At 48.1% G+C, this 23749-nt stretch overlaps 1 protein-coding gene across 1 annotated transcript in view; it reads left to right on the top strand.

Annotated features, from left to right (window-relative positions):
* LOC134983780 (oocyte zinc finger protein XlCOF7.1-like) overlaps positions 1-23749 on the top strand; it is a 122254-nt gene that overhangs the window by 4652 nt on the left and 93853 nt on the right. Inside the window, exon 2 of the mRNA XM_063949416.1 lies at positions 14323-14923. Coding sequence (XP_063805486.1) covers positions 14323-14923 — 601 coding nt within the window. The remainder of the gene's footprint in view (positions 1-14322; positions 14924-23749) is intronic.

The following is a 23749-nucleotide window of genomic DNA, read 5'->3' as shown; positions in this document are numbered from 1 at the left end:
GAGTATTAAGAAAAGAAGACTTCTCGTCAGAATGACGGCATTTAGAGGTACCGCGCAGCGAGGGAAGTACAGTGCGCGCCAGGCTCCCATACAGTACGGTGTGCAGGGTGCTGGGGGGGGGGCGCTCTGGGGAATTTTTACCTCATGTAAACTGGCCAGAAAGGACATAAAGTGCCTAGGCACTATCCTAAACCCCCGCCAGGTAAAATAAATATATAAAAAAAGCGGGACCGAAGCGTGCCATTATGGGGGCGGGGCTTTGTCCTCACTGCTCACTCGGCGCCATTTCCTCCTCCACACACTGTCGCTGGTCCTTCCTCACAAGCAGCAAGTACCAGGGGGCAAAAAAAAGAGAGGGGCATATTTAATATATATATATATATATATATATATATATATAAAGCGCTGCAGCTCTGGGGCACTTCAGGGTGTTTTCAGACCTGCATTTTGGCTCTGGGGCGTGAGCTGGCTATTTCCCTTTGTGTTCCCTGACGGGCTTTGATTTGGGTGCTGTCTTCTGTGGACGACATGTCTGAGGCAGATTATTCCTCTCCGGGGGATAATTTATTGGGGACACCAAATGTTTTGGGGGTTGCCCTGTCGGCACCGCCGACTGCTGATCAGTTGACTACTTTGAATGCTAATGTCACTCTTTTAAATCAAAAGTTTGATCAGTCTGAATCTCAAATTCAGGTGTGGAAGAGATCAATGGAGGGTGCTTTATTGCACCAGGACCCTACGGGGTCACATAAACGTAATATTGACCAGTTAGTTGACACAGATACCGACACGGACTCTGAGGCAGATGTCGATTATACTGATTCCAGATTAGATCCTAAATTAGCAGAGTATTCAGTATATGATTGTAGCTGTTAAAGACATCTTACATATCACAGAGGAGCCTATTACTACTGAAACAAGGGTCCTTATTTATAAGGAAAAGAAACGCTCGGTTACGTTTCCTCCTTGTTTGAACTGAACGCTCTCTTTGATAAGATCTGGGACAGCCCTGATAAGAAATTTCAGATTCCTAAACGGATCACGGTGGCGTACCCCTTTCCCGCTGCTGATAGGGAAAAGTGCGAGACACCCCCCACAGTAGACAAAGCCCTAGCGCGCTTATCTAAACAGGTAGCCCTCCCTGCTGCTCAGTCGACAGCCCTTAAGGAGCCGGCTGATCGTAAGCAGGAGGCTATTTTGAAAGCTATTTATACAACCACAGGTACGCAGCTCAGGCCTCTCATTGCGTCAGCGTGGGTAAGTAGCGCTATTGAAAAATGGGCAGAAAGTTTGTCTTCTGATTTGGATACTCTTGATAGGGATAGCATCCATACGACGCTTGGTTAAATCAGAGACGCGGCTGCATACTTGAAAGAAGCTGCAAGAGATGCTGGCCTTCTATGTTCTAAGGCAAATGCTATGTCCGTGGCGGCTAGGCGAGCGCTCTGGACTCAGCATTGGAATGCTGACGCTGATTCCAAGAAAAATATGGAGTCTCCCCCATATAAGGGTGGTGAACTTTTTGGTGACGGCCTTACTGATTTGGTATCAGCAGCTACTGTGGGTAAGTCGTCCTTTTTACCTTATGTTCCTGTTAGGGTCTCCTGCCCTGCGCTGCCACGTCGTCATGGCAACCGGGAGACAAGTGCTAGCGGAGTAACCTGAGCGCAGCTGATACTCCGGTTTGGGTCTTTTGCTGTGCAGTGGTTACAGGCTCTGTGCACGGCAGGGGATCCGGTGCTGGTTTTTGTGCTCACAGTCTGTGAGGTCTGAGGGGGGCGTGGACAGCACCTGCTTTATAAGGCCTCTTCTCAGGTTAAGCAGATGCTGCTGAATCTTTGTTGGTTAGTCAGTTCCTGAAAGTTAGCCAGTACTGTGTAGCTTTGTATTTTTTGTTGCTTACTGCAAATAGGCCTGGGGATTTGGTACTACACTCTGCCAATCCAGACCTAGCAGTAAGACTGGAGTCAGTCGTTTAGCCTGCTGAGGTTCTTTTGCTATTCTGTGAACCCAGCAGGTTTGTGGCTGTACTTTCAGACCTGCCTGCTTAATCCTCTCTCACTGTGCAGGGCGTCCATGTGTCAGTTTAGTGGCAGTAAGCTGAACCTGGGCCCTGCAAGTGAGAATTAGGATTGTGGAGACTCACCTTGTGTCTATTATTCCATCTCTGACCAAGGAGTTTACTGCCACACCCGTTGGTAACCCTTTAGGGTTTTGCTGTTGCCCTTAGCAACAGCATTTCGGGTTCTCTACGTATTAAAACACAACATCTTGCTTTTTCCATCTGAGCATTTCTAATACGAGGGAGACACCCAGTTTCTTAGCCTCTGGGCTTCTCTGTTCACTCTGTGTTGGTTTTGTTACCCTATCACCTTCTGTGTACGTTATGTCATATTTCCCAGTCTGTCTGTGAGTTCATTTGTTTTGCATCCCTCTCTGTTCAGACACCAGTACATTCCTGCAGGCACTGGTGTGCATAACAGTTCAAACACCAGTACATTCCTGCAGGCACTGGTGTGCATAACATATTCAGCAGCCCAATACTCCTGTTGAAATTTTGTGGGAATATGGAGCATACCCCTCAAAATACGTTGCAACAGGTGGTCGATCAGGTGCAGGTCCTGACTCGTCAATTTAATGATTTGTCCATTAAAATGCACACCTCCCAGGCTGCTGGCGGAGCTCCCGCAGCAGCAGCACCTTCAGGGGTTAAGGAGCCGAAAGTAAATCTTCCGGATCGTTTTTCTGGAGATCGCTCGCAGTTCTTTTGTTTCAAGGAGAGCTGCAAGTTATATTTCCAGCTTAGGCCTCAGTCTTCTGGGTCAGAGATTCAGCGGGTGGGCATAGTGATTTCCTTGCCACAAGGAGACCCACAGGTCTGGGCATATGGGTTGCAGCCTGACTGTCCGTCGCTTAAAAGTGTTGATGCTTTTTTTTACGGCACTGGGCATGTTGTATGATGACCCTGACAAGACGGCCTCAGCCGAGGCTCAGATTTCGATCCTTAAGCAAGGGCGAAGGCCAGTTGAGGTTTACTGTACGGAGTTTCGGAGGTTGGCCCATGATACCCAGTGGAATGACCCAGCCCTGAGACACCAGTACCGAAGAGGTCTTTCTAACCAGATAAAAGACCAACTGGTACAATATCCCTTGCCTGATAGCTTGGATCAGCACATGCAGTTATCCATCCGGGTGGATAGACGGCTGAGAGAGCGTAGGCTTGAAAGGGAGACCGAGGTTTCCTTCTTTCCCAAGGGAACCTCAGACTCTGAGGAATTTTCCGAGGAGCCTATGCAGATTGGGGCTACCCGCCTCTCCTCGCGTGAGAAGACGCGGAGGAGACAGCAGGGGTTGTGTTTGTACTGTGGGAATAAGGGTCATGTGGTAGTATCATGTCCAGAAAAGCCGGAAAACTTCAGGGCCTGAGGGTGATGGGAAATATCCTGTCAGGCCAGAAGTTAGAATTTCCAGAGAAGACTTTTATCATTCCGGTGACCTTGAAGTTCCTCGGTCAAACTGTCAAGACTGAGGCCTTTGTGGACAGTGAGACCGACGGGGTTTTTATGGACCGCCAATTCGCCCTGAAACACTCTGTTTCCTTAGTACCCTTGGCGTCGGAAATTGAGATTTGTGGGTTAAACGGGGAACCATTATCCCAGGGTAAAATTACCTCTTGCACTAGCCAGATTTCTTTGTTTATTGGAGCCACACACTCTGAAAAATTGTCCTTTTATGTGACTGTCTGTACTTTTGCCCCATGGGTGTTGGGGTTACCCTGGTTAAGGGCCCACAATCCTCAATTTGACTGGGTCTCTGGGGAGATTCTTAGTTGGGGTACTGATTGTTTCAGGAGTTGCTTGAGCCTTCCAGTCAGGCTCTCGCAGCTAAGTTTGCCAGGATTGCCAGGGTGTTATGCAGATTTTGCGGACGTGTTCTCCAAAAAAGTTGCAGAGGTACTACCTCCCCATCGCCCCTATGACTGTGCCATTGATTTGTTGCCGAATGCTAAGCTTCCCAAGATTAGGTTGTACTCCCTGTCACGTCCTGAGACTCAGGCTATGGCAGAGTACATTCAGGAGAACTTGGCTAAAGGATTTATCAGACCTTCACAGTCTCCAGTTGGGTCGGGGTTCTACTTCGTGGGTAAAAAGGACGGTTCATTGCGACCCTGCATCGACTTCAGGGAATTGAACCGTATCACGATTAAAAACTCATACACACTGCCTCTCATTTCGGTCTTGTTTGACCAGCTTCGTACTGCCACCATTTTTTCTAAGATTGACCTACGCGGTGCGTACAATCTAATCCGAATAAGAGAGGGGGATGAATGGAAGACTGCCTTTAATACCCACTCAGGGCATTATGAATATTTGGTGATGCCTTTTGGGCTCTGTAATGCCCCGGCAGTCTTCCAGGATTTCATGAACGATGTGCTCAGGGAATATTTGGATAGATTCTTAGTTGTATACTTAGATGACATCCTAATCTTCTCCCATTCCCTGGAGGAACATCGGAAGCATGTACGCTTAGTCCTCCAGAAACTCAGAGACCACCGGCTTGGGGCGAAGCTGGAGAAGTGCGAATTTGAAGTTCAGCAAATCGCATTTCTAGGATATATTATCTCCCCAGAAGGTTTCCAAATGGAGGGTTCCAAGGTACAGGCAGTCCTGGATTGGGTGCAGCCCACTAGTTTGAAGGCGCTTCAGCGTTTCCTGGGCTTTGCAAATTTTTATAGACGATTTATCGCTGGATTTTCGTCTATAGTGGCGCCCTTGGTGGCACTCACTAAGAAAGGGGCGGATGTTGCTCACTGGTCTCGTGAGGCCAAATCGGCTTTTGCCCGTCTCAAAAGGGCATTTGTCTCGGCCAAGGTGCTGCGACACCCAGATCCAGAGCGTCCTTTTGTGGTGGAGGTGGATGCCTCTGAGATGGGTATTGGGGCAGTGCTCTCTCAGATGGGAGTGTCTGATAATCGCCTTCATCCCTGTGCTTACTTTTCCCGTAAATTTTCGCCTGCCGAGATGAATTATGACGTGGGTAACCGGGAATTGTTGGCTATTAAGGATGCACTCGAGGAGTGGAGACACTGGCTTGAGGGGGCTAAGTTTGTGGTCTGAATTCTCACCGACCATAAGAATCTGGCATATTTAGAGTCAGCGAAGCGTCTCAATGCCAGGCAGGCACGATGGGCTTTGTTTTTTGCTCGCTTTAATTTTTTGATAACATATCGCCCTGGGTCAAAAAACATCAAGGCTGATGCGCTCTCGCGGAGTTTTGCTCCAATCCAGGAGACCACCGAGGAGCCATTGCCCATTGTGTCCCCATCATGTATTAAAGTGGGCATTACCCAGGACCTCTTGTCATTAGTCCTTAGAGCACAGGAGCAGGCTCCTCCAGACCTTCCAGTAGGTCTTTTGTTTGTGCCTCCTAGGTTAAGACAGCGAGTGTTCCTGGAATTCCATGCCAAAAAGTCGGCAGGTCACCCGGGTATTGCCAGAACTCGGGAGTTGCTATCTAGGGCGGTGTGGTGGCCCTCGGTGGCTAAGGATGTGGATCAGTGGGTTCGGGCATGTGACATCTGTGCCCGAAATAAGACTCCTAGAGGGGTTCCTGTTGGCCCATTACATCCACTCTCTATTCCATCTAAGCCATGGACCCACATTTCAATGGATTTTGTTGTGGACTTGCCCAAATCCTCGGGGATGACAGCCATCTGGGTTGTCGTTGACAGGTTTTCGAAGATGGCGCACTTCGTTCCACTGGTTGGGCTGCCATCGGCCAGACGCCTGTCTGAATTATTTATGCTGCATGTTGTGCGTCTCCACGGGTTGCCACTTGATGTGGTCTCTGACCGCGGATCCCAGTTTGTGGCCAAATTCTGGAGGGCATTTTGTTCCGATCTCCAGATTTCTGTCAGCTTGTCGTCAGGCTACCATCCGCAGTCTAATGGGCAGACTGAAAGGGTGAACCAGTCCTTGGAGCAGTTCCTCAGGTGTTATGTCTCCAAGTGTCAGACTGACTGGGTTGCTCATCTGTCAATGGCGGAGTTTGCCTATAACAACGCGGCTCACTCTGCTACAGGGATCTCTCCCTTCCTTTGTGTGTATGGGCATCATCCTAAGGCCAATTCTTTTGACCCCCTGGACTCCACGCCTGGTGGTTCCTCTGTGGTTTCGGTCCTTAGAGGTATTTGGCGGAAAGTGAAGAAAGCCCTTGTGTCTGTGTCATTAGTGACCAAAAGGGTTTTTGATAAGCGGAAAAGACCCTGCAGCTTCAAATTAGGAGACTTCGTCTGGTTGTCTACCAAGAATTTGAAGTTGAGACAGCCATCTCATAAGTTAGGCCCCCGGTTCATCGGCCCTTATAAGATCACCAGGGTTATCAATCCGGTGGCATTTCAGTTAGATCTGCCCCGTTCTTTGGGTATCAATAAAACATTTCATTGTTCCCTTTTAAAACGGGCGATTAGTAATCCTTCTTCCAGAGGAAGACCTTCCCCTCTTCTGATACGTGGCCAGAGGGAGTTTGTTGTTGAAAGGATTCTTGACTCCAAGATGGTTCGGAGTCGGCTGTCATTTTTGGTGCACTGGAAGGGGTATGGCCCGGAGGAGCGGTCGTGGGTGCGCAGTTGTGATCTTCATGCCCCCAGACTGATACGCTCTTTCTTCTCGCAGTTCCCCGATAAACCCGGTGGTAGGGGTTCTTTGACCCCTCGTCAGAGAGGGGGTACTGTTAGGGTCTCCTGCCCTGTGCTGCCACGTCGTCATGGCAACCGGGAGACAAGTGCTAGCGGAGTAACCTGAGCGCAGCTGATACTCCGGTTTGGGTCTTTTGCTGTGCAGTGGTTACAGGCAGGGGATCCGGTGCTGGTTTTTGTGCTCACAGTCTGTGAGGTCTGAGGGGGGCGTGGACAGCACCTGCTTTATAAGGCCTCTTCTCAGGTTAAGCAGATGCTGCTGAATCTTTGTTGGTTAGTCAGTTCCTGAAAGTTAGCCAGTACTGTGTAGCTTTGTATTTTTTGTTGCTTACTGCAAATAGGTCTGGGGATTTGGTACTACACTCTGCCAATCCAGACCTAGCAGTAAAACTGGAGTCAGTCGTTTAGCCTGCTGAGGTTCTTTTGCTATTCTGTGAACCCAGCAGGTTTGTGGCTGTACTTTCAGACCTGCCTGCTTAATCCTCTCTCACTGTGCAGGGCGTCCATGTGTCAGTTTAGTGGCAGTAAGCTGAACCTGGGCCCTGCAAGTGAGAATTAGGATTGTGGAGACTCACCTTGTGTCTATTATTCCATCTCTGACCAAGGAGTTTACTGCCACACCCGTTGGTAACCCTTTAGGGTTTTGCTGTTGCCCTTAGCAACAGCATTTCGGGTTCTCTACGTATTAAAACACAACATCTTGCTTTTTCCATCTGAGCATTTCTAATACGAGGGAGACACCCAGTTCCTTAGCCTCTGGGCTTCTCTGTTCACTTTGTGTGTATTTTGTTACCCTATCACCTTCTGTGTATGTTATGTCATATTCCCCAGTCTATCTGTGAGTTCATTTGTTTTGCATACCTATCCGTTCAGACACCAGTACATTCCTGCAGGCACTGGTGTGCATAACAGTTCAAACACCAGTACATTCCTGCAGGCACTGGTGTGCATAACAGTTCCTGCGCAACTAAAGAAACCGCACCACTATCAAATGCAATCCTTTCGGCCCAACAAATATAGAAGAGGCCGAGGAAATTCCTTCCTTGCTACCAGAGGTAGAGGAAGGGGCAAAAGAACACCCGCCTCCTCGGGTTCCCAGGATCAGAAGTCCTCCCCGCTTCTGCCATATCCACCGCATGACGCCGGGTCTCCCCTACAGGAGACCACACCGGTGGGGGCACGTCTAAATTTCTTCAGTCAGGTCTGGGTTCGCTCGGGCCTAGACTCTTGGGTGTTGCAAATTGTGTCCCAAGGGTACAAACTGGAGTTTCAAGACGTTCCCCCTCGCCGTTTTTTCAAATCAACCTTACCAGCTTCGCTTCCAGACAGAGTTCTAGTCTGTGGAGCGATACAAAAATTGTATCAAAATCAGGTTGTGGTCCCAGTTCCCCTGGTGCAGCAAGGGGAGGGCTTTGTATTCAAGCCTGTTTGTAGTACCATAGCCGGATGGCTCGTTAAGACCAATCCTCAACCTGAAATCTCTCAATTTCTTCCTGAAGAAATTCAAATTCAAGATGGAGTCTCTCAGAGCGGTGATCTCCAGTGTCCTCATCTATCCCCCTCATCAAAGTTACCTGAGGTTTGCAATCCAGGATACTCATTACCAATTTCAGACGTTGCCGTTTGGCCTGGCCACGGCTCCGAAGATTTTCACCAAAGTCATGGTAGAAATGATGGTTCTCCACAAGCAAGGCATTACAATTATCCCGTAATTGGACGATCTCCTGATAAAAGCGAGATCCCAGGACAAGTTGGTACAGGACATTGCACTGTCCCTGTCGATTCTGCAACAGCACGGCTGACTCTTAAACTTGCCGAAATCACAGTTAATCCCGACAACCCGGTTGGCGTTTTTGGGCATGATTCTGGACACAGTCCAGCAGAGTGTTCCTCCCTATGGAGGGGATCGGTATGATATCCCGCCAATCATAATACCGACGGACTATATACCGACACCCATTGACCGATGGTCGATATCCCGACAAGGTCTAAATACCGACACGGACTAAATACCGACATGTGAAATACCGACAAGGTCTAAATACCGACATGTAAAATGCCGACAGGTCGAAATACCGACACAAGTTTTTCATGATTTTTTTATGTTTTTTTGTGTGTATGTCGACATAAATCAACATGGACACCATATAAAGTGTACCGCGTCCCCTCGCATGGCTCGCTGCGCTCGCCATGCTGCGCTCGGCACACTATTATATTCCCCCTCCAGGTCCACTGGGACGGTAAAGTATGAACAAGTCGGTTTTAATGAAAAAAATCATGAAAAACTTGTGTCGGTATTTCGACCTGTCGGCATTTTACATGTCGGTATTTAGACCTTGTCGGTATTTCACATGTCGGTATTTAGTCCGTGTCGGTATTTAGACCTTGTCGGGATATCGACCATCGGTCAATGGGTGTCGGTATATAGTCCGTCGGTATTATGATTGGAGGTAAAGTGACTGCATCCCCTATGGAGAAGGCTCTGGAAATTCAGAGTTTGGTAAAACTCATACTGAAACCAACAACAGTCTCCATTCATCAATGCATTAGGTTGCTGGGGGAAATGGTGGCAGCATACGAGGCCCTCCAGTTTGGGAGGTTCCATGCCAGAGTGTTTCAGTGGGACCTGTTGGACAAGTGGTCCGTATCCCACCTTCATATGCACCGGAGAATAGTTCTATCTCCCAACACCAGAATCTCACTCCTGTGGTGGCTCCACAGCTCTCACCTCTTAGCGGGACGCAGGTTCGGGATCCAGGACTGGATCCTAGTGACCACGGATGCAAGTCTCCAAGGTTGGGGGGGGGGGCAGCCACGCAAGGGGTGAACTTCCAAGGAAGATGGTCAAGTCCAGAAACTCATCTTCACATAAACGTTCTGGAACTGAGAGCCATTTACAACAGCCTTCTACAAGCGGAACATCTTCAAAACCTGCCAGTCCTGATCCAATCGCACAATGTCACGGCAGTAGCATACATAAACCGCCAAGGCGGCACAAGAAGCAGAGCAGCAATGGCAGAAGTCACAAATATTCTTTGCTGGGCGGAGAAACATACAAGCGCTCTGTCAGCAATATTCATTCCGGCAGTGGACAACTGGGAAGCAGACTTCCTCAGCAGATACGACCTATATCCAGGAGAGTGGAGCATCCATCAAGAGGTCTTCACACTAGTGACAAGTCTTTGGGGGGTTCCCCATATAGACATGATGGCATCTCGCCTCAACAGAAAACTTCTGAAGTATTGTTCCAGGTCCAGGGACCCTCATGCGGCTGCAGTGGATGCACTGGCGACACCTTGGGTGTTTCCGTCTGTGTACATATTCCCTCCGCTTCCTCTTATCCCATAGGTTCTGAGAATTTTGAGAAGAACAAAGATTCCAGTACTCCTTGTAGTTCCAGACTGACCAAGGAGAATTTGGTTCCCGGATCTTCAGGCGTTACTGGTCGAAGATCCCTGGCCTCTTTCTCTTCGCGAGGACCTGCTATGGCAGGGGCCGTTCATCTATCAAGACTTACAGCGGCTATGTTTGATGGCATGGCGGTTGAACGCCAGATTTTAGCCCGAAAGGGTATTCCCAGTGAAGTCATTTCTACCCTTATTCTTGCTATGAAGGGTGTGACGTCAAAGCACTATCACCGTATTTGGAGGAAATATATTTCCTGGTGCGAGTCCAAAAAGCTGCAGTGGAAAAATTTGACCTTGGACATTTTCTCCATTTTCTACAAAATGGAGTGGATGCGGGCCTTAAATTAGACTCCATAAAAGTGCACATTTCTGCCTTATCAATTTTCTTTCAGAAACAATTGGCCTCACTTCCTGAGGTGCAGACCTTTGTAAAAGGGGTCCTGCACATCCAACCTCCCTTTGTGCCCCCTGTGGCACCTTGGGACCTTAATGTGGTATTAACATTCCTTCAATCACATTGGTTTGAACCTTTACGTAAGGTGGAGTTGAAATTCCTCACTTGGAAGGTTGTCATTTTGTTAGCATTGGCATCCGCAAGGCGGGTGTCTGAGTTGGCGGCCTTGTCTCACAAGAGCCCTTATTTGATCTTTCATGAAGATAGATCAGAATTGAGAACTCGGCAACAATTTCTGCCTAAGGTGGTTTCCTCCTTTCATATCAACCAACCTATTGTGGTGCCAGTGGCTACTGGCGCTTTGGCTGAGGAAAAGTCTCTGGATGTGGTCAGAACTTTAATAATTTATGTCGCCAGAACGGCTCCTGTCAGGAAAACAAAGTCTCTGTTTATCCTCTATGCTCCCAATAAGATTGGGTGTCCTGCTTCCAAGCAGACCATTGCCCGCTGGATATGTCAAACGATTCAGCAGGCTCATTCCACGGCAGGTTTGCCGTTACCGAAATCGGTGAAAGCCCATTCCACTAGGAAGGTGGGCTCGTCCTGGGCGGCTGCGCGGGGTGTCTCGGCATTGCAACTTTGCCGAGCTGCTACTTGGTCGGGGTCAAACACGTGTCAGGAATCTGCATTCTCCATTGCATCACTTCCAGTGAACAGGCGTCTCCTGGCTTCAGTCCTCTGTTTTCAGAGTATTCCCTGTGAATTGGACCTGTGGAACTACAGGTCCCAGCAGTTCCAGTCTTCAGTCTCCTGCAGTCCACAGCTCACTGTGCTCCACCTAACCAGTTCTATCTTTTGGAAATCACTGGTTTCAGCCAGCATCCTGGAGTACACAGTGGATTCTAGTTAAACAGCATTAACTCCCGGTGCACTACTGATCCCAGCCAGCAACCAGCTGTGCATTGCATTAACTGTCTACAGAATCATTCTCCCGGTTAATCACCAGCTCCAGTTAACTCTCAGCTGATCTGGGCACCCAATCCTGGAGGGTGTGTTCTCACAGAGATTCATCCCATCATCACAGAGCAAGGTGTATAAACTCCAGTTCCTAGCTCATCCACATTGCCTTGGACAACGAGTCACATTTGGTGTGTCAAGTCTCCAGTGGTTCCCCGTGTTCCAGCCTCCAGTGGTTCCTCTCATCATTTCATTCCATACATCATTCTGCATTTCTCCTGCTTGCTCCAGACTCCAGCCACAGTTCAACAGCAGTAAGAGACTCTCCTCAGGTGTTACCCTTTGCCTAATCTATGCACCTTGTTACCAGCATTCCATTCTGTGTATTGCATCCAGCACTTAACAAGCATGCTGAGTTAGGACTGTCTCCTGCCTGGGCCTTGCTTGACTAAAAGAACTTTTATGTTACAGAGACTGTGTGCTTCTTACAAATACCAAAGTTCTGTTTGCATCAACCACAGTTACCAGTGACCTTATATTTTTCAAACCCGTTTGCATTCAGTTATCAGGTTATCTTCATTCCTCATTTGTGTTATCAGAGACTTTATTTTGCTTTAAACCATTTGCATCCAGTTACCAAATTATTCTACGTTTGTTACCAGAGACTTTGCTTTGCTTGAAACCATTTGCATTCAGTCATCAAGTTATCTTCTATATTTGTGTTACCAGAGACTTTTGATTATTACCTTGGATTCAGTTACTGCTTATTATTTCATCTGTTACTGCCGGTTCTAAGTTATCATCCATTGCTATATCATTTCTCTGTGACTTTTATGTTTAATAAACCTCAGCGCAGGACTCTTTATGCAACCTCCACGTCTCATATGTCATTCCAACACTTACCCACTAGTGCCCCCTCCGGGAACAGACTAAATCTGAATCCTGACAACCTGACAACACGTTTGCTAAGTTTTACAAGTTTGATACCTTGGCCGATGAAGACCTAAAGTTTGGTCAATCGGTGCTGCAGAGTCATCCGCACTCTCCTGCCCGCTATAGAGCTTTGGTATAAACCTCATGGTTCTTTTGGTGTCCCCAACATCCTCAAGGACGAAATAGAAAATAGGATTTTAATACCTACCGGTAAATTATTTTCTATGAGTCCGTAGAGGATGTTGGGCGCTCGTCCCAGTGCGTACTGTATCTGCAGTTTAGTTCTGGTTACACACATACTGTGTTATGGTTTCTTCAAGTTGTTGCTGAATTTTGTTCATGTCCGTTGGCATGTGTTCAGTTGAATGCCATGTTATTCGGCATGTTTATGGCGTGAGCTGGTATGATGCTCACCTTGTTTGTTAATTCCTTTCCTCGAAATTTCCGTCTCTCCGGGCACAGTTCCAAACTGAGTCTGGGTAGGGATATAGAGAGACGAGCCAGGTCACGCCACTTTTGAAAGTCTTAAAGTGCCCATTTCTCCTGCGGATCCCGCCTATACCCCATGGTTCTTTTGGTGTCCCCAACATCCTCTACGGACTCATAGAAAAGGATTTACCGGTAGGTTTTAAAATCCTATTTTTCCCAGCATGGAGTCAGGAGCCATCACCCACTATAGTACTCCTGCTTTACTCCTTACATCATGTCACTGTGTGTTACCAGCCCAGAGAACTGACCAGTCTCCTCCCCACACTCTCTGGTGTATCTTATACATCAGGTGCCATCAGCCCCTATTATACTCCTGCTCTCCCCCTCACATCATGTCACTGTGTGTTACCAGCCCAGAGATCTGACCAGTCTCCTCCCCACACTCTCTGGTGTATCTCATACATCAGGAGTCATCAGCCCCTATTATACTCCTGCTCTCCCCTCACATCATGTCACTGTGTGTTACCAGCCCAGAGATCTGACCAGTCTCCTCCACACTCCCTGGTGTATCTCATACATCAGGAGCCATCAGCCCCTATTATACTCCTGCTCTCCCCTCACATCATGTCACTGTGTGTTACCAGCCCAGAGATCTGACCAGTCTCCTCCACACACTCTCTGGTGTATCATACATCAGGAGACGTCAGCCCCTATTATACTCCTGCTCTCCCCCTCACATCATGTCACTGTGTGTTACCAGCCCAGAGATCTGACCAGTCTCCTCCCCACACTCTCTGGTGTATCTCCTACATCAGGAGCCATCAGCCCCTATTATACTCCTGCTCTCCCTCTCACATCATGTCACTGTGTGTTACCAGCCCTGAGATCTGACCAGTCTCCTCACACTCTTTGAGTGCATATTATACTCCAGTCCAAGCTTCCTAGTATTTTTAATTAAACATAAAAGCAATGCCAGAACTATAGTACTGGTTAATGTCAGTTACAGAATTATATAATGTACCATGTAACATCCTGGGTCTTCTCATTTATTGTAATTTGCCATTTTTTAACATAACCTATACAATATTTAATTTGTTTCATGAAAATTCATATGTGCATAATGTATTTTATTTCCAGCAGATGGACACACAAGCAGGAATATCTCAGAAGGACATCTAATGTTTTCCCCGGATTGTGACATAAAAGATAATGACAGTAGACAGGATTCTCCAGGAGATAACCCCATTACCCCAATTATACATCCAGCTCTATCAGCTGATCCCTCTGATCCTGGGAAATGTTCTCCTGATCACTCTGATATTGGTGCATCTGTTACAGCTCTGACAGTAGATACAGTGTTTCCCTGTTCTATAGATGCCAAATGTTTTACACAGAACACAAAGCTTATTACCCATCAGTCAGCTAAGGCAGGTGAGAGGCCATTTCCGTGTTCTGAGTGTGGGAAATGTTTTACATACAAATCAGAACTTGTTTTCTGACATCAGAGAAGTCACACAAGTGAGAAGCCATTTTCCTGTTCTGAGTGTTTGAAGTGTTTTACACATAAATCACATCTTGTTACACATCAGAGAAGTCACACAGGTGAGAAGCCATTTCCATGTTCTGAGTGTGTGAAATGTTTTACACATAAATCACATCTTGTTACACATCTTAGAAGTCACACAGGTGAGAAACCATTTTCATGTTCTGAGTGTGGGAAATGTTTTTTACAGAAATCAGATCTTGTTGCACATCAAAGAAGTCACACAGGTGAGAAACCATTTTCATGTTCTGAGTGTGGGAAATGTTTTTTAAGTAAAGCAAATCTAGTTTCACATCAGAGAACTCACACAGGTGAGAAGCCATTTTCCTGTTCTGAGTGTGTGAAATGTTTTACACATAAATCACATCTTGTTACACATCAGAGAAGTCACACAGGTGAGAAGCCATTTACATGTTCTGAGTGTCAGAAATGTTTTGCACATAGATCAGATCTTGTTGCACATCAAAGATGTCACACAGGTGAGAAGCCATTTCCATGCTCTGAGTGCGGGAAATGTTTTAGCCGGAAATCACATCTTGTTACACATCAGCGAAGTCACACAGGTGAGAAACCATTTCCATGCTCTGAGTGTGGGAAATGTTTTACATGGAAATCAGCTCTTGTTAGACATCAAAGAACTCACACATGTGAGAAGCCATTTCCATGGTCTGAGTGTGGGAAATGTTTTCTACAGAAATCATATCTTGTTAAACATCAGAAAAGTCATACAGGTGAGAAACAATTTCCATGTTCTGAGTGTGAGAAGTAATTCAGCTTTGTTTCACACAATAGACATCACACAGGTGAGGAACCTTTTTAATCTCATCACCATTGCTATGCATTGTTTCTCAAGTTCCTGTCCTATCTCCTTTGCTTTTTGCAATATGCATGCTGCTACTGGGTGAAACAATCAGATGTCATACCCTGGTCTACCACTGCTATGCAGATAACCTGTCTTTCTCTAACATCCTAGTGGATACTGGGGTGGTATTCGTACCATAGGGTATAGATCGGGTCCATTAGTGTGTGCTGGCCCCTCCCCTCTATGCCCCTTCTAGCAGACTCCGTTTAGAATAATGTGCCCAAGGAGCCGGGTGCATTCTCTGGAGCTCCAGAGAGTTTTCTTCAAATTTTATGTCAGTTTATTATTTTCAAGCAGCGCTGGTTGGCACCAGTCTGCCTGCGTCGTGGTACTTAGGGGGGGAAGCGAACCAACTTAATAAAGAGTTAATGGTTCATATCCCCGCTGACAGGACACTGAGCTACTGAGGCGCTGTTTCTCATGCCCCTCGGGTGTGAGCCCACACCAGTAGCATGCCGCCACCCCTAACAGATGCCGAAGTAGATGCGGTGCGGTGAGTAATACGCAGGGGTCCCGATTAGCAGGTCCCCGGTGCAAATGCTGGCAAAAGGGTGCGGCAGTCACAGGCCTCGAGCTGCGGTGCCTGCTGTGGACCCCACACTGGCACACTGAACATAGGGTTACTCTCTTTATATACACATGTATTACAAGGTGGTTTTACTATTTATGTCAGTATAATCTGCTAGGGACCGTGAGTCATGTAAGGAGTGGGGCTTCCCAGAGAGTGGGACCAGAGGCTGGAAAGGCGCCATTTCCTGCTGCTGCTGGTTAGACTGCACGCTTAATCTGCTCCTCCACAGAGGCCACTGCACCACGTTTTGTACTTGGACCGGGGGGTCTGATAGAAAAGGGGGGAGCGCAAATATAGCGGTTACACCGCTGGACACATAACGTGTAAAATATACCCAGCGGAGCCCTGCCCTGAGCTGAGGTATTGTGTGCTGGTCCCAGTCCTCTCTGTGTTCCTCCACTCGGGGATGTCTGGGTTACTGTGCTGTTCCCTATTGTGTGTCACTGCACTGTGATATAAATATCTGTGTTTTCTCTGATGTCCTAGTGGATGCTGGGAACTCCGAAAGGACCATGGGGAATAGCGGCTCCGCAGGAGACTGGGCACAACTAAAGAAAGCTTTAGGTCACCTGGTGTGCACTGGCTCCTCCCACTATGACCCTCCTCCAAGCCTCAGTTAGATTTTGTGCCCGGCCGAGGTTGGATGCACACTAGGGGCTCTCCTGAGCTTCTAAAAAGAAAGTATAGAATTATTTTTTTTATTTTCAGTGAGACCTGCTGGCAACAGGCTCACTGCAGCGAGGGACTAAGGGGAGAAGAAGCTAACCTGCCTGCTTGCAGCCAGCTTGGGCTTCTTAGGCTACTGGACACCATTAGCTCCAGAGGGATCGACCGCAGGCCCGTCCTTGGTGTTCGGTCCCGGAGCCGCGCCGCCGGCCCCCTTACAGAGCCAGAAGCAAGAAGAGGTCCGGAAAATCGGCGGCAGAAGACATCAGTCTTCACCAAGGTAGTGCACAGCACTGCAGCTGTGCGCCATTGCTCCTCATACACACTTCACACTCCGGTCACTGAGGGTGCAGGGCGCTTGGGGGGGCGCCCTGAGCAGCAATAAAAACACATTGGCTGGCAAAAATACCACAATATATAGCCCCAGAGGCTATATATGTGGAAAATACCCCTGCCAGAATCCAGAAAAAAGCGGGAGAATAGTCCGCGGAAAAGGGGCGGAGCTATCTCCTTCAGCACACTGGCGCCATTTTCTCACTCACAGCTCCGCTGGAAGTATGCTCTCTGGCTCTCCCCTGCAGTCTACACTACAGAAAAGGGTAAAAAAGAGAGGGGGGGCACTAAATTTAGGCGCAGTGTATATATATATATATATATATAAGCAGCTATAGGGGACATAATTCAGTTAGTCCCTGCATTATATAGCGCTCTGGTGTGTGCTGGCATACTCTCACTCTGTCTCCCCAAAGGGCTTTTGTGGGTCCTGTCCTCTGTTAGAGCATTCCCTGTGTGTGTGTGGTGTGTCGGTACGGCTGTGTCGACATGTTTGATGAGGATAATGATGTGGAGGCGGAGCAGATGCCTATAGAAGGGATGTCACCCCCTGCGGGGCAGACACCTGAGTGGATGGACTTATGGAAAGAATTGCGTGCACGTGTCGACTCCTTACACAAAAAATTTGACGACATGCCAAATGCGGGACAGCCGGCTTCTCAGCTCGTGCCTGTCCAGGCGTCTCAAAGGTCATCAGGGGCTCTAAAACGCCCGCTACCTCAGATGGCAGATGCGGATGTCGACACGGATACTGACACCAGTGTCGACGACGATGAGTCTAGTCTAATGTCCACTAAGGCCATTCGCTGCATGATTGAGGCAATGAAAGAGGTGTTACACATTTCTAATATAAATCCAGGTACCACTAAAAAGGGTATTATGTTTGGGGAGAAAAAACTACCTGTAGTTTTTCCCCCATCAGAAGAATTAAATGAAGTGTGTGAAGAAGCGTGGGCTTTCCCGGATAAAAAATTGGTAATTCCTAATGGCGTTCCCTTTCCCGCCAGAGGATAGGTCACGTTGGGAAACACCTCCTAGGGTGGATAAAGCACTCACACGTTTGTCTAAAAAGGTGGCACTACCGTCTCCGGATACGGCCGCCCTCAAGGAACCTGCTGATAGAAAGCAGGAGGCGATCCTGAAGTCTGTATACACACACTCAGGCATTATACTTAGACCAGCTATTGCGTCAGCATGGATGTGCAGTGCTGCCGCTGCGTGGTCAGATTCCCTGTCAGAAAATATTGACACCCTAGACAGGGACACTATTCTGCTAACCATAGAGCATATCAAAGACTCAGTCTTATACATGAGAGATGCACAGAGGGAGATCTGCCGGCTGGCATCTAAAATAAGTGCATTGTCCATTTCTGCTAGGAGAGGCTTATGGACTCGGCAGTGGACAGGGGATGCAGATTCAAAAAGGCACATGGAAGTTTTGCCTTATAAGGGTGAGGAGTTATTTGGGGATGGTCTCTCGGACCTAGTTTCCACAGCAACATCTGGGAAGTCAGCATTTTTACCCCATGTTCCCTCACAGCCTAAGAAGGCGCCGTTTTATCAGGTTCAGTCCTTTCGGACCCAGAAAAACAGGCATGGAAAAGGCGGGTCTTTTCTGTCCAGAGGCAGAGGTAGGGGAAAAAGGCTGCAACAAACAGCAGGTTCCCAGGAGCAAAAGTCCTCCCCCCGCTTCTTCTTCCAAGTCCGCCGCATGGCGGTGGGGCTCCACAGGCGGAGCCAGGTACGGTGCGGGGCCGCCTCAAAAATTTCAGCAATCAGTGGGCTCGCTCACAGGTGGATTCCTGGATCCTTCAAATAGTATCTCAGGGGTACAAACTGGAATTCGAGGCGTCTCCACCCCACCGGTTCCTAAAATCTGCCTTGCCGATTGCTCCCTCAGACAGGGAGGCGGTGCTAGCGGCAATTCACAAGCTGTATTCCCAGCAGGTGATAATCAAGGTGCCCCTACTTCAACAAGGCCGGGGTTACTATTCCACACTATTTGTGGTACCAAAACCGGACGGTTCGGTGAGACCCATTTTAAATTTGAAATCCTTGAACACATACATAAAAAAATTCAAGTTCAAGATGGAATCGCTCAGGGCGGTTATTGCAAGTCTGGACGAGGGGGATTACATGGTATCCCTGGACATCAAGGATGCTTACCTGCATGTCCCCATTTACCATCCTCACCAGGAGTACCTCAGATTTGTGGTACAGGATTGCCATTACCAATTCCAGACGTTGCCATTTGGACTGTCCATGGCACCAAGGGTGTTTACCAAGGTAATGGCGGAAATGATGATACTCCTTCGAAAAAAGGGAGTTTTAATTATCCCGTACTTGGACGATCTCCTAATAAAAGCGAGGTCCAAGGAGCAGTTGTTGGTAGGAGTAGCACTATCTCAGGAGGTGCTGCACCAGCACGGTTGGATTCTGAATATTCCAAAATCACAGCTGGTTCCGACGACACGTCTACTGTTCCTGGGTATGATTCTGGATACAGTCCAGAAAAAAGTGTTTCTCCCGGAGGAGAAAGCCAAGGAGCTGTCATCTTTAGTCAGAGACCTCCTGAAACCAAAACAGGTATCGGTGCATCACTGCACGCGGGTCCTGGGAAAGATGGTAGCTTCTTACGAAGCAATTCCTTATGGCAGGTTCCATGCCAGAATCTTTCAGTGGGACCTGCTGGACCAATGGTCCGGATCGCATCTCCAGATGCATCGCTTAATAACCCTGTCTCCAAGAACCAGGGTGTCTCTGCTGTGGTGTCTGCAGAGGGCTCATCTTCTAGAGGGCCGCAGATTCAGTATACAGGACTGGGTCTTGGTGACCACGGATGCCAGCCTTCGAGGCTGGGGGGCAGTCACACAGGGAAGAAACTTCCAAGGACTGTGGTCGAGTCAGGAGACTTCCCTACACATAAATATTCTGGAACTAAGGGCCATTTACAATGCCCTAAGTCAGGCAAAATCCCTGCTTCTACATCAGCCGGTACTGATCCAGTCAGACAACATCACGGCAGTCGCCCATGTAAATCGACAGGGCGGCACAAGAAGCAGGATGGCAATGGCAGAAGCCACAAGGATTCTCCGTTGGGCAAAAAATCATGTACTAGCACTGTCAGCAGTGTTCATCCCGGGAGTGGACAACTGGAAAGCAGACTTTCTGAGCAGGCACGACCTCCACCCGGGAGAGTGGGGACTTCATCCAGAAGTCTTCCAAATGATTGTAAATCAATGGGAACGGCCACAGGTGGACATGATGGCGTCTCGCCTAAACAAAAAACTAGAGAGATATTGCGCCAGGTCAAGGGACCCTCAGGCGATAGCTGTGGACGCTCTAGTGACACCGTGGGTGAACCAGTCAGTTTATGTGTTCCCTCCTCTGCCTCTCATACCAAGGGTATTGAGAATAATAAGAAAACGAGGAGTAAGAACAATACTCGTGGTTCCGGATTGGCCACGACGAGCGTGGTACCCGGAACTTCAAGAGATGATCTCAGAGGACCCATGGCCTCTGCCGCTCAGACAGGACCTGCTGCAGCAGGGGCCCTGTCTATTCCAAGACTTACCGCCGCTGCGTTTGACGGCATGGCGGTTGAACGCCGGATCCTGAAGGAAAAGGGCATTCCGGAGGAAGTCATTCCTACACTGATTAAAGCCAGGAAAGATGTAACTGCAAAGCATTATCACCGCATATGGCGGAAATATGTTGCTTGGTGTGAGGCCAAAAAGGCCCCAACAGAGGAATTTCAACTAGGTCGATTTCTGCACTTCCTACAAGCAGGAGTGACTATGTGCCTGAAATTAGGCTCCATTAAGGTACAGATCTCGGCTCTGTCGATTTTCTTCCAGAAAGAACTAGCTTCACTGCCTGAAGTTCAGACGTTTGTGAAGGGAGTGCTGCATATTCAGCCCCCCTTTGTGCCTCCAGTGGCACCTTGGGATCTCAACGTGGTGTTGAGTTTCCTAAAATCACATTGGTTTGAACCACTGAAAACCGTGGATCTAAAATATCTCACGTGGAAAGTGGTCATGTTATTGGCCTTGGCTTCGGCCAGGCGTGTATCAGAGTTGGCGGCTTTGTCATGTAAAAGCCCTTATTTGATTTTCCATATGGATAGGGCAGAATTGAGGACTCGTCCCCAGTTTCTCCCTAAGGTGGTATCAGCTTTTCACTTGAACCAACCTATTGTGGTGCCTGCGGCTACTAGGGACTTGGAGGAGTCCAAGTTACTGGACGTAGTCAGGGCCTTGAAAATTTATGTTTCCAGGACGGCTAGAGTCAGGAAAACTGACTCGCTATTTATCCTATATGCACCCAACAAACTGGGTGCTCCTGCTTCTAAGCAGACTATTGCTCGCTGGATTTGTAGCACAATTCAGCTGGCACATTCTGCGGCTGGACTGCCGCATCCTAAATCAGTAAAAGCCCATTCCACAAGGAAGGTGGGCTCATCTTGGGCGGCTGCCCGAAGGGTCTCGGCTTTACAACTTTGCCGAGCTGCTACTTGGTCAGGGGCAAACACGTTTGCAAAATTCTACAAATTTGATACCCTGGCTGAGGAGGACCTGGAGTTCTCTCATTCGGTGCTGCAGAGTCATCCGCACTGGGAGCTTTGGTATAATCCCCATGGTCCTTACGGAGTTCCCAGCATCCACTAAGACGTCAGAGAAAATAAGATTTTACTCACCGGTAAATCTATTTCTCGTAGTCCGTAGTGGATGCTGGGCGCCCATCCCAAGTGCGGATTGTCTGCAATACTTGTACATAGTTATTGTTAACTAAAGGGTTATTGTTGAGCCATCTGTTGAGAGGCTCAGTTGTTTTCATACTGTTAAACTGGGTATAGTATCACGAGTTATACGGTGTGATTGGTGTGACTGGTATGAGTCTTACCCGGGATTCAAAATCCTTCCTTATTGTGTCAGCTCGTCCGGGCACAGTGTCCTAACTGAGGCTTGGAGGAGGGTCATAGTGGGAGGAGCCAGTGCACACCAGGTGACCTAAAGCTTTCTTTAGTTGTGCCCAGTCTCCTGCGGAGCCGCTATTCCCCATGGTCCTTTCGGAGTTCCCAGCATCCACTACGGACTACGAGAAATAGATTTACCGGTGAGTAAAATCTTATTTTCTGCTGTAAGCATGTCTGAGAAAAAATCTGTGTCCTTCTTGCAACACCAAGTTTACACCCTCTTCCCAGGGGTCCCTGCTCTGTACCCAGTGTTTTCTACCTTCACAGGGTAGTGCTTTGCAGGAACCTGCATGGTTGGACTCAACAACAGTGATTACAGATATAAAGTCAGAGTTAACTGCTGCAAAGCAGGAGAGGCAAACCCTGAGACAGTCTGTAGAATAGTTCATTATTAAGACTGCTGATCACAGACAGCCAACTCAGCCCCCTCTGGTGGTCTCTCATAAACATACACTCCCACAGGTGCTCCAGTCTGACACTGAACTACCAGAGTCAGAGGATGTGGTGCTGGAGGGGGAAGATGACAACACACTGTCCCCGGGTGTTGAGGCCTTAATTTATGCTATTAAGGATGTCCTCAACTTACAAGATAAGGAGACAGAACCAGAAGAGGTATTATATTTTAATGTTAAACCAAAATCCCCTGTCACCTTCCCTATATCAAAGGAGTTAAATACTCTTTCAAAGGAGGCGTGGGTAAATCCTGATAAATAATTTATTACTCACAAGAGGTAACTAAATTCCTTTCCCTTCCCGACTGAGGATAGGAAAGTTTGGGAAACCCCACCGTCCGTGGATACTTCAGTGTCCAGGCTGTCACATAAAATAGTGCTCTCTGTACCTGGGGCTATCTCCCTCAAACACCCAGCTGATTGCAGAATTGAGACTACACTCAAATCAATGTATACTGCAGTGGGTGTAACTCAATGCCACACTATTGCTTGCGGCAGGATATCTAGAGCCATTGGGGGTCATTTCGTTTTGATCGCTCGATAGCTACGTTTTGCAACCGTGCAACCGCATAGTCGCCGCCCACAGGGGTGTGTATTTTCACTTTGCAAGTGTGCGAATGCCTTTGCAGCCGAGTTCTGCATAAACATTTTGTGCAGTTTGAGTATGTCTGGACTTACTCTGCCCTTGCGATCACTCCAGTATTTTTGGTCCCGGAATTGACGTCAGACACCCGTCCTGCAAACACCTGGACACACCTGCGTTTTTCCAACCACTTCCAGAAAACGGTCAGTTGACACCCACAAATGGCTTCTTCCTGTCAATCTCCTTACGATCGGCTGTGCGAACGGATTCTTCGTTAAATCCATCGCTCAGCAATGATCTGCTTTGCACCTGTACAACGCGGATGCGTCTTGCGGTGTATACGCATGCACAGTAGTTACCTGATCACTGCGCTGTGAAAAACTGCAGCGTGTGATCAACTCGGATTGACCCCCAATGTTAAATGGACCGATAATATAATACAGAGGTTTATGGCTCTACCTCAGGATGAGATCATTACTCTGTTGCAGCATATCCAGGATGCAGTGAACTTTATGAGTGAGGCGGTTAAAGAATTGTGTATCATACATGGCCATTCCACGGCTATGAAGGTCTCGGCTCGCAGAGCCCTGTGGCTGCATCAATGGTCAGTTGATGCTGATTCCAAAAGGGGTGTTGAATTTCTTCCTTTTACAGGGGATGCCTTGTTTGGAGAAGAACTAAACAAGTGGATATCCCAGGCTACAGCAGGTAAGTCTGCTGCACCTCCTGCTAGATGTCCCTACCCTGGGCCCTCTCTGCAGTCCTTTCATGTGGCAAGATTCAGAGGCAAAGCCAGAGGTGCATCTAAAACTGCAAGAGGAACTCGTGGTAAGTCTGGTAAACTAGCAGCTGCTGGAACTCTGGACCGGGCCTCCGGATCCTCATCCATGAAGCCCTCCGCGTGACAGTTGGCCCCAGCATCAACGCGACTTCCAGGTAGGTGATTG

This window comes from Pseudophryne corroboree, assembly GCF_028390025.1.
Source record: "Pseudophryne corroboree isolate aPseCor3 chromosome 3 unlocalized genomic scaffold, aPseCor3.hap2 SUPER_3_unloc_24, whole genome shotgun sequence".
Lineage (NCBI taxonomy): Eukaryota > Metazoa > Chordata > Amphibia > Anura > Myobatrachidae > Pseudophryne > Pseudophryne corroboree.
The sequence above is the reverse complement of the archived record's forward strand: the minus strand, read 5'-3'. Positions and strand labels throughout refer to the sequence as shown.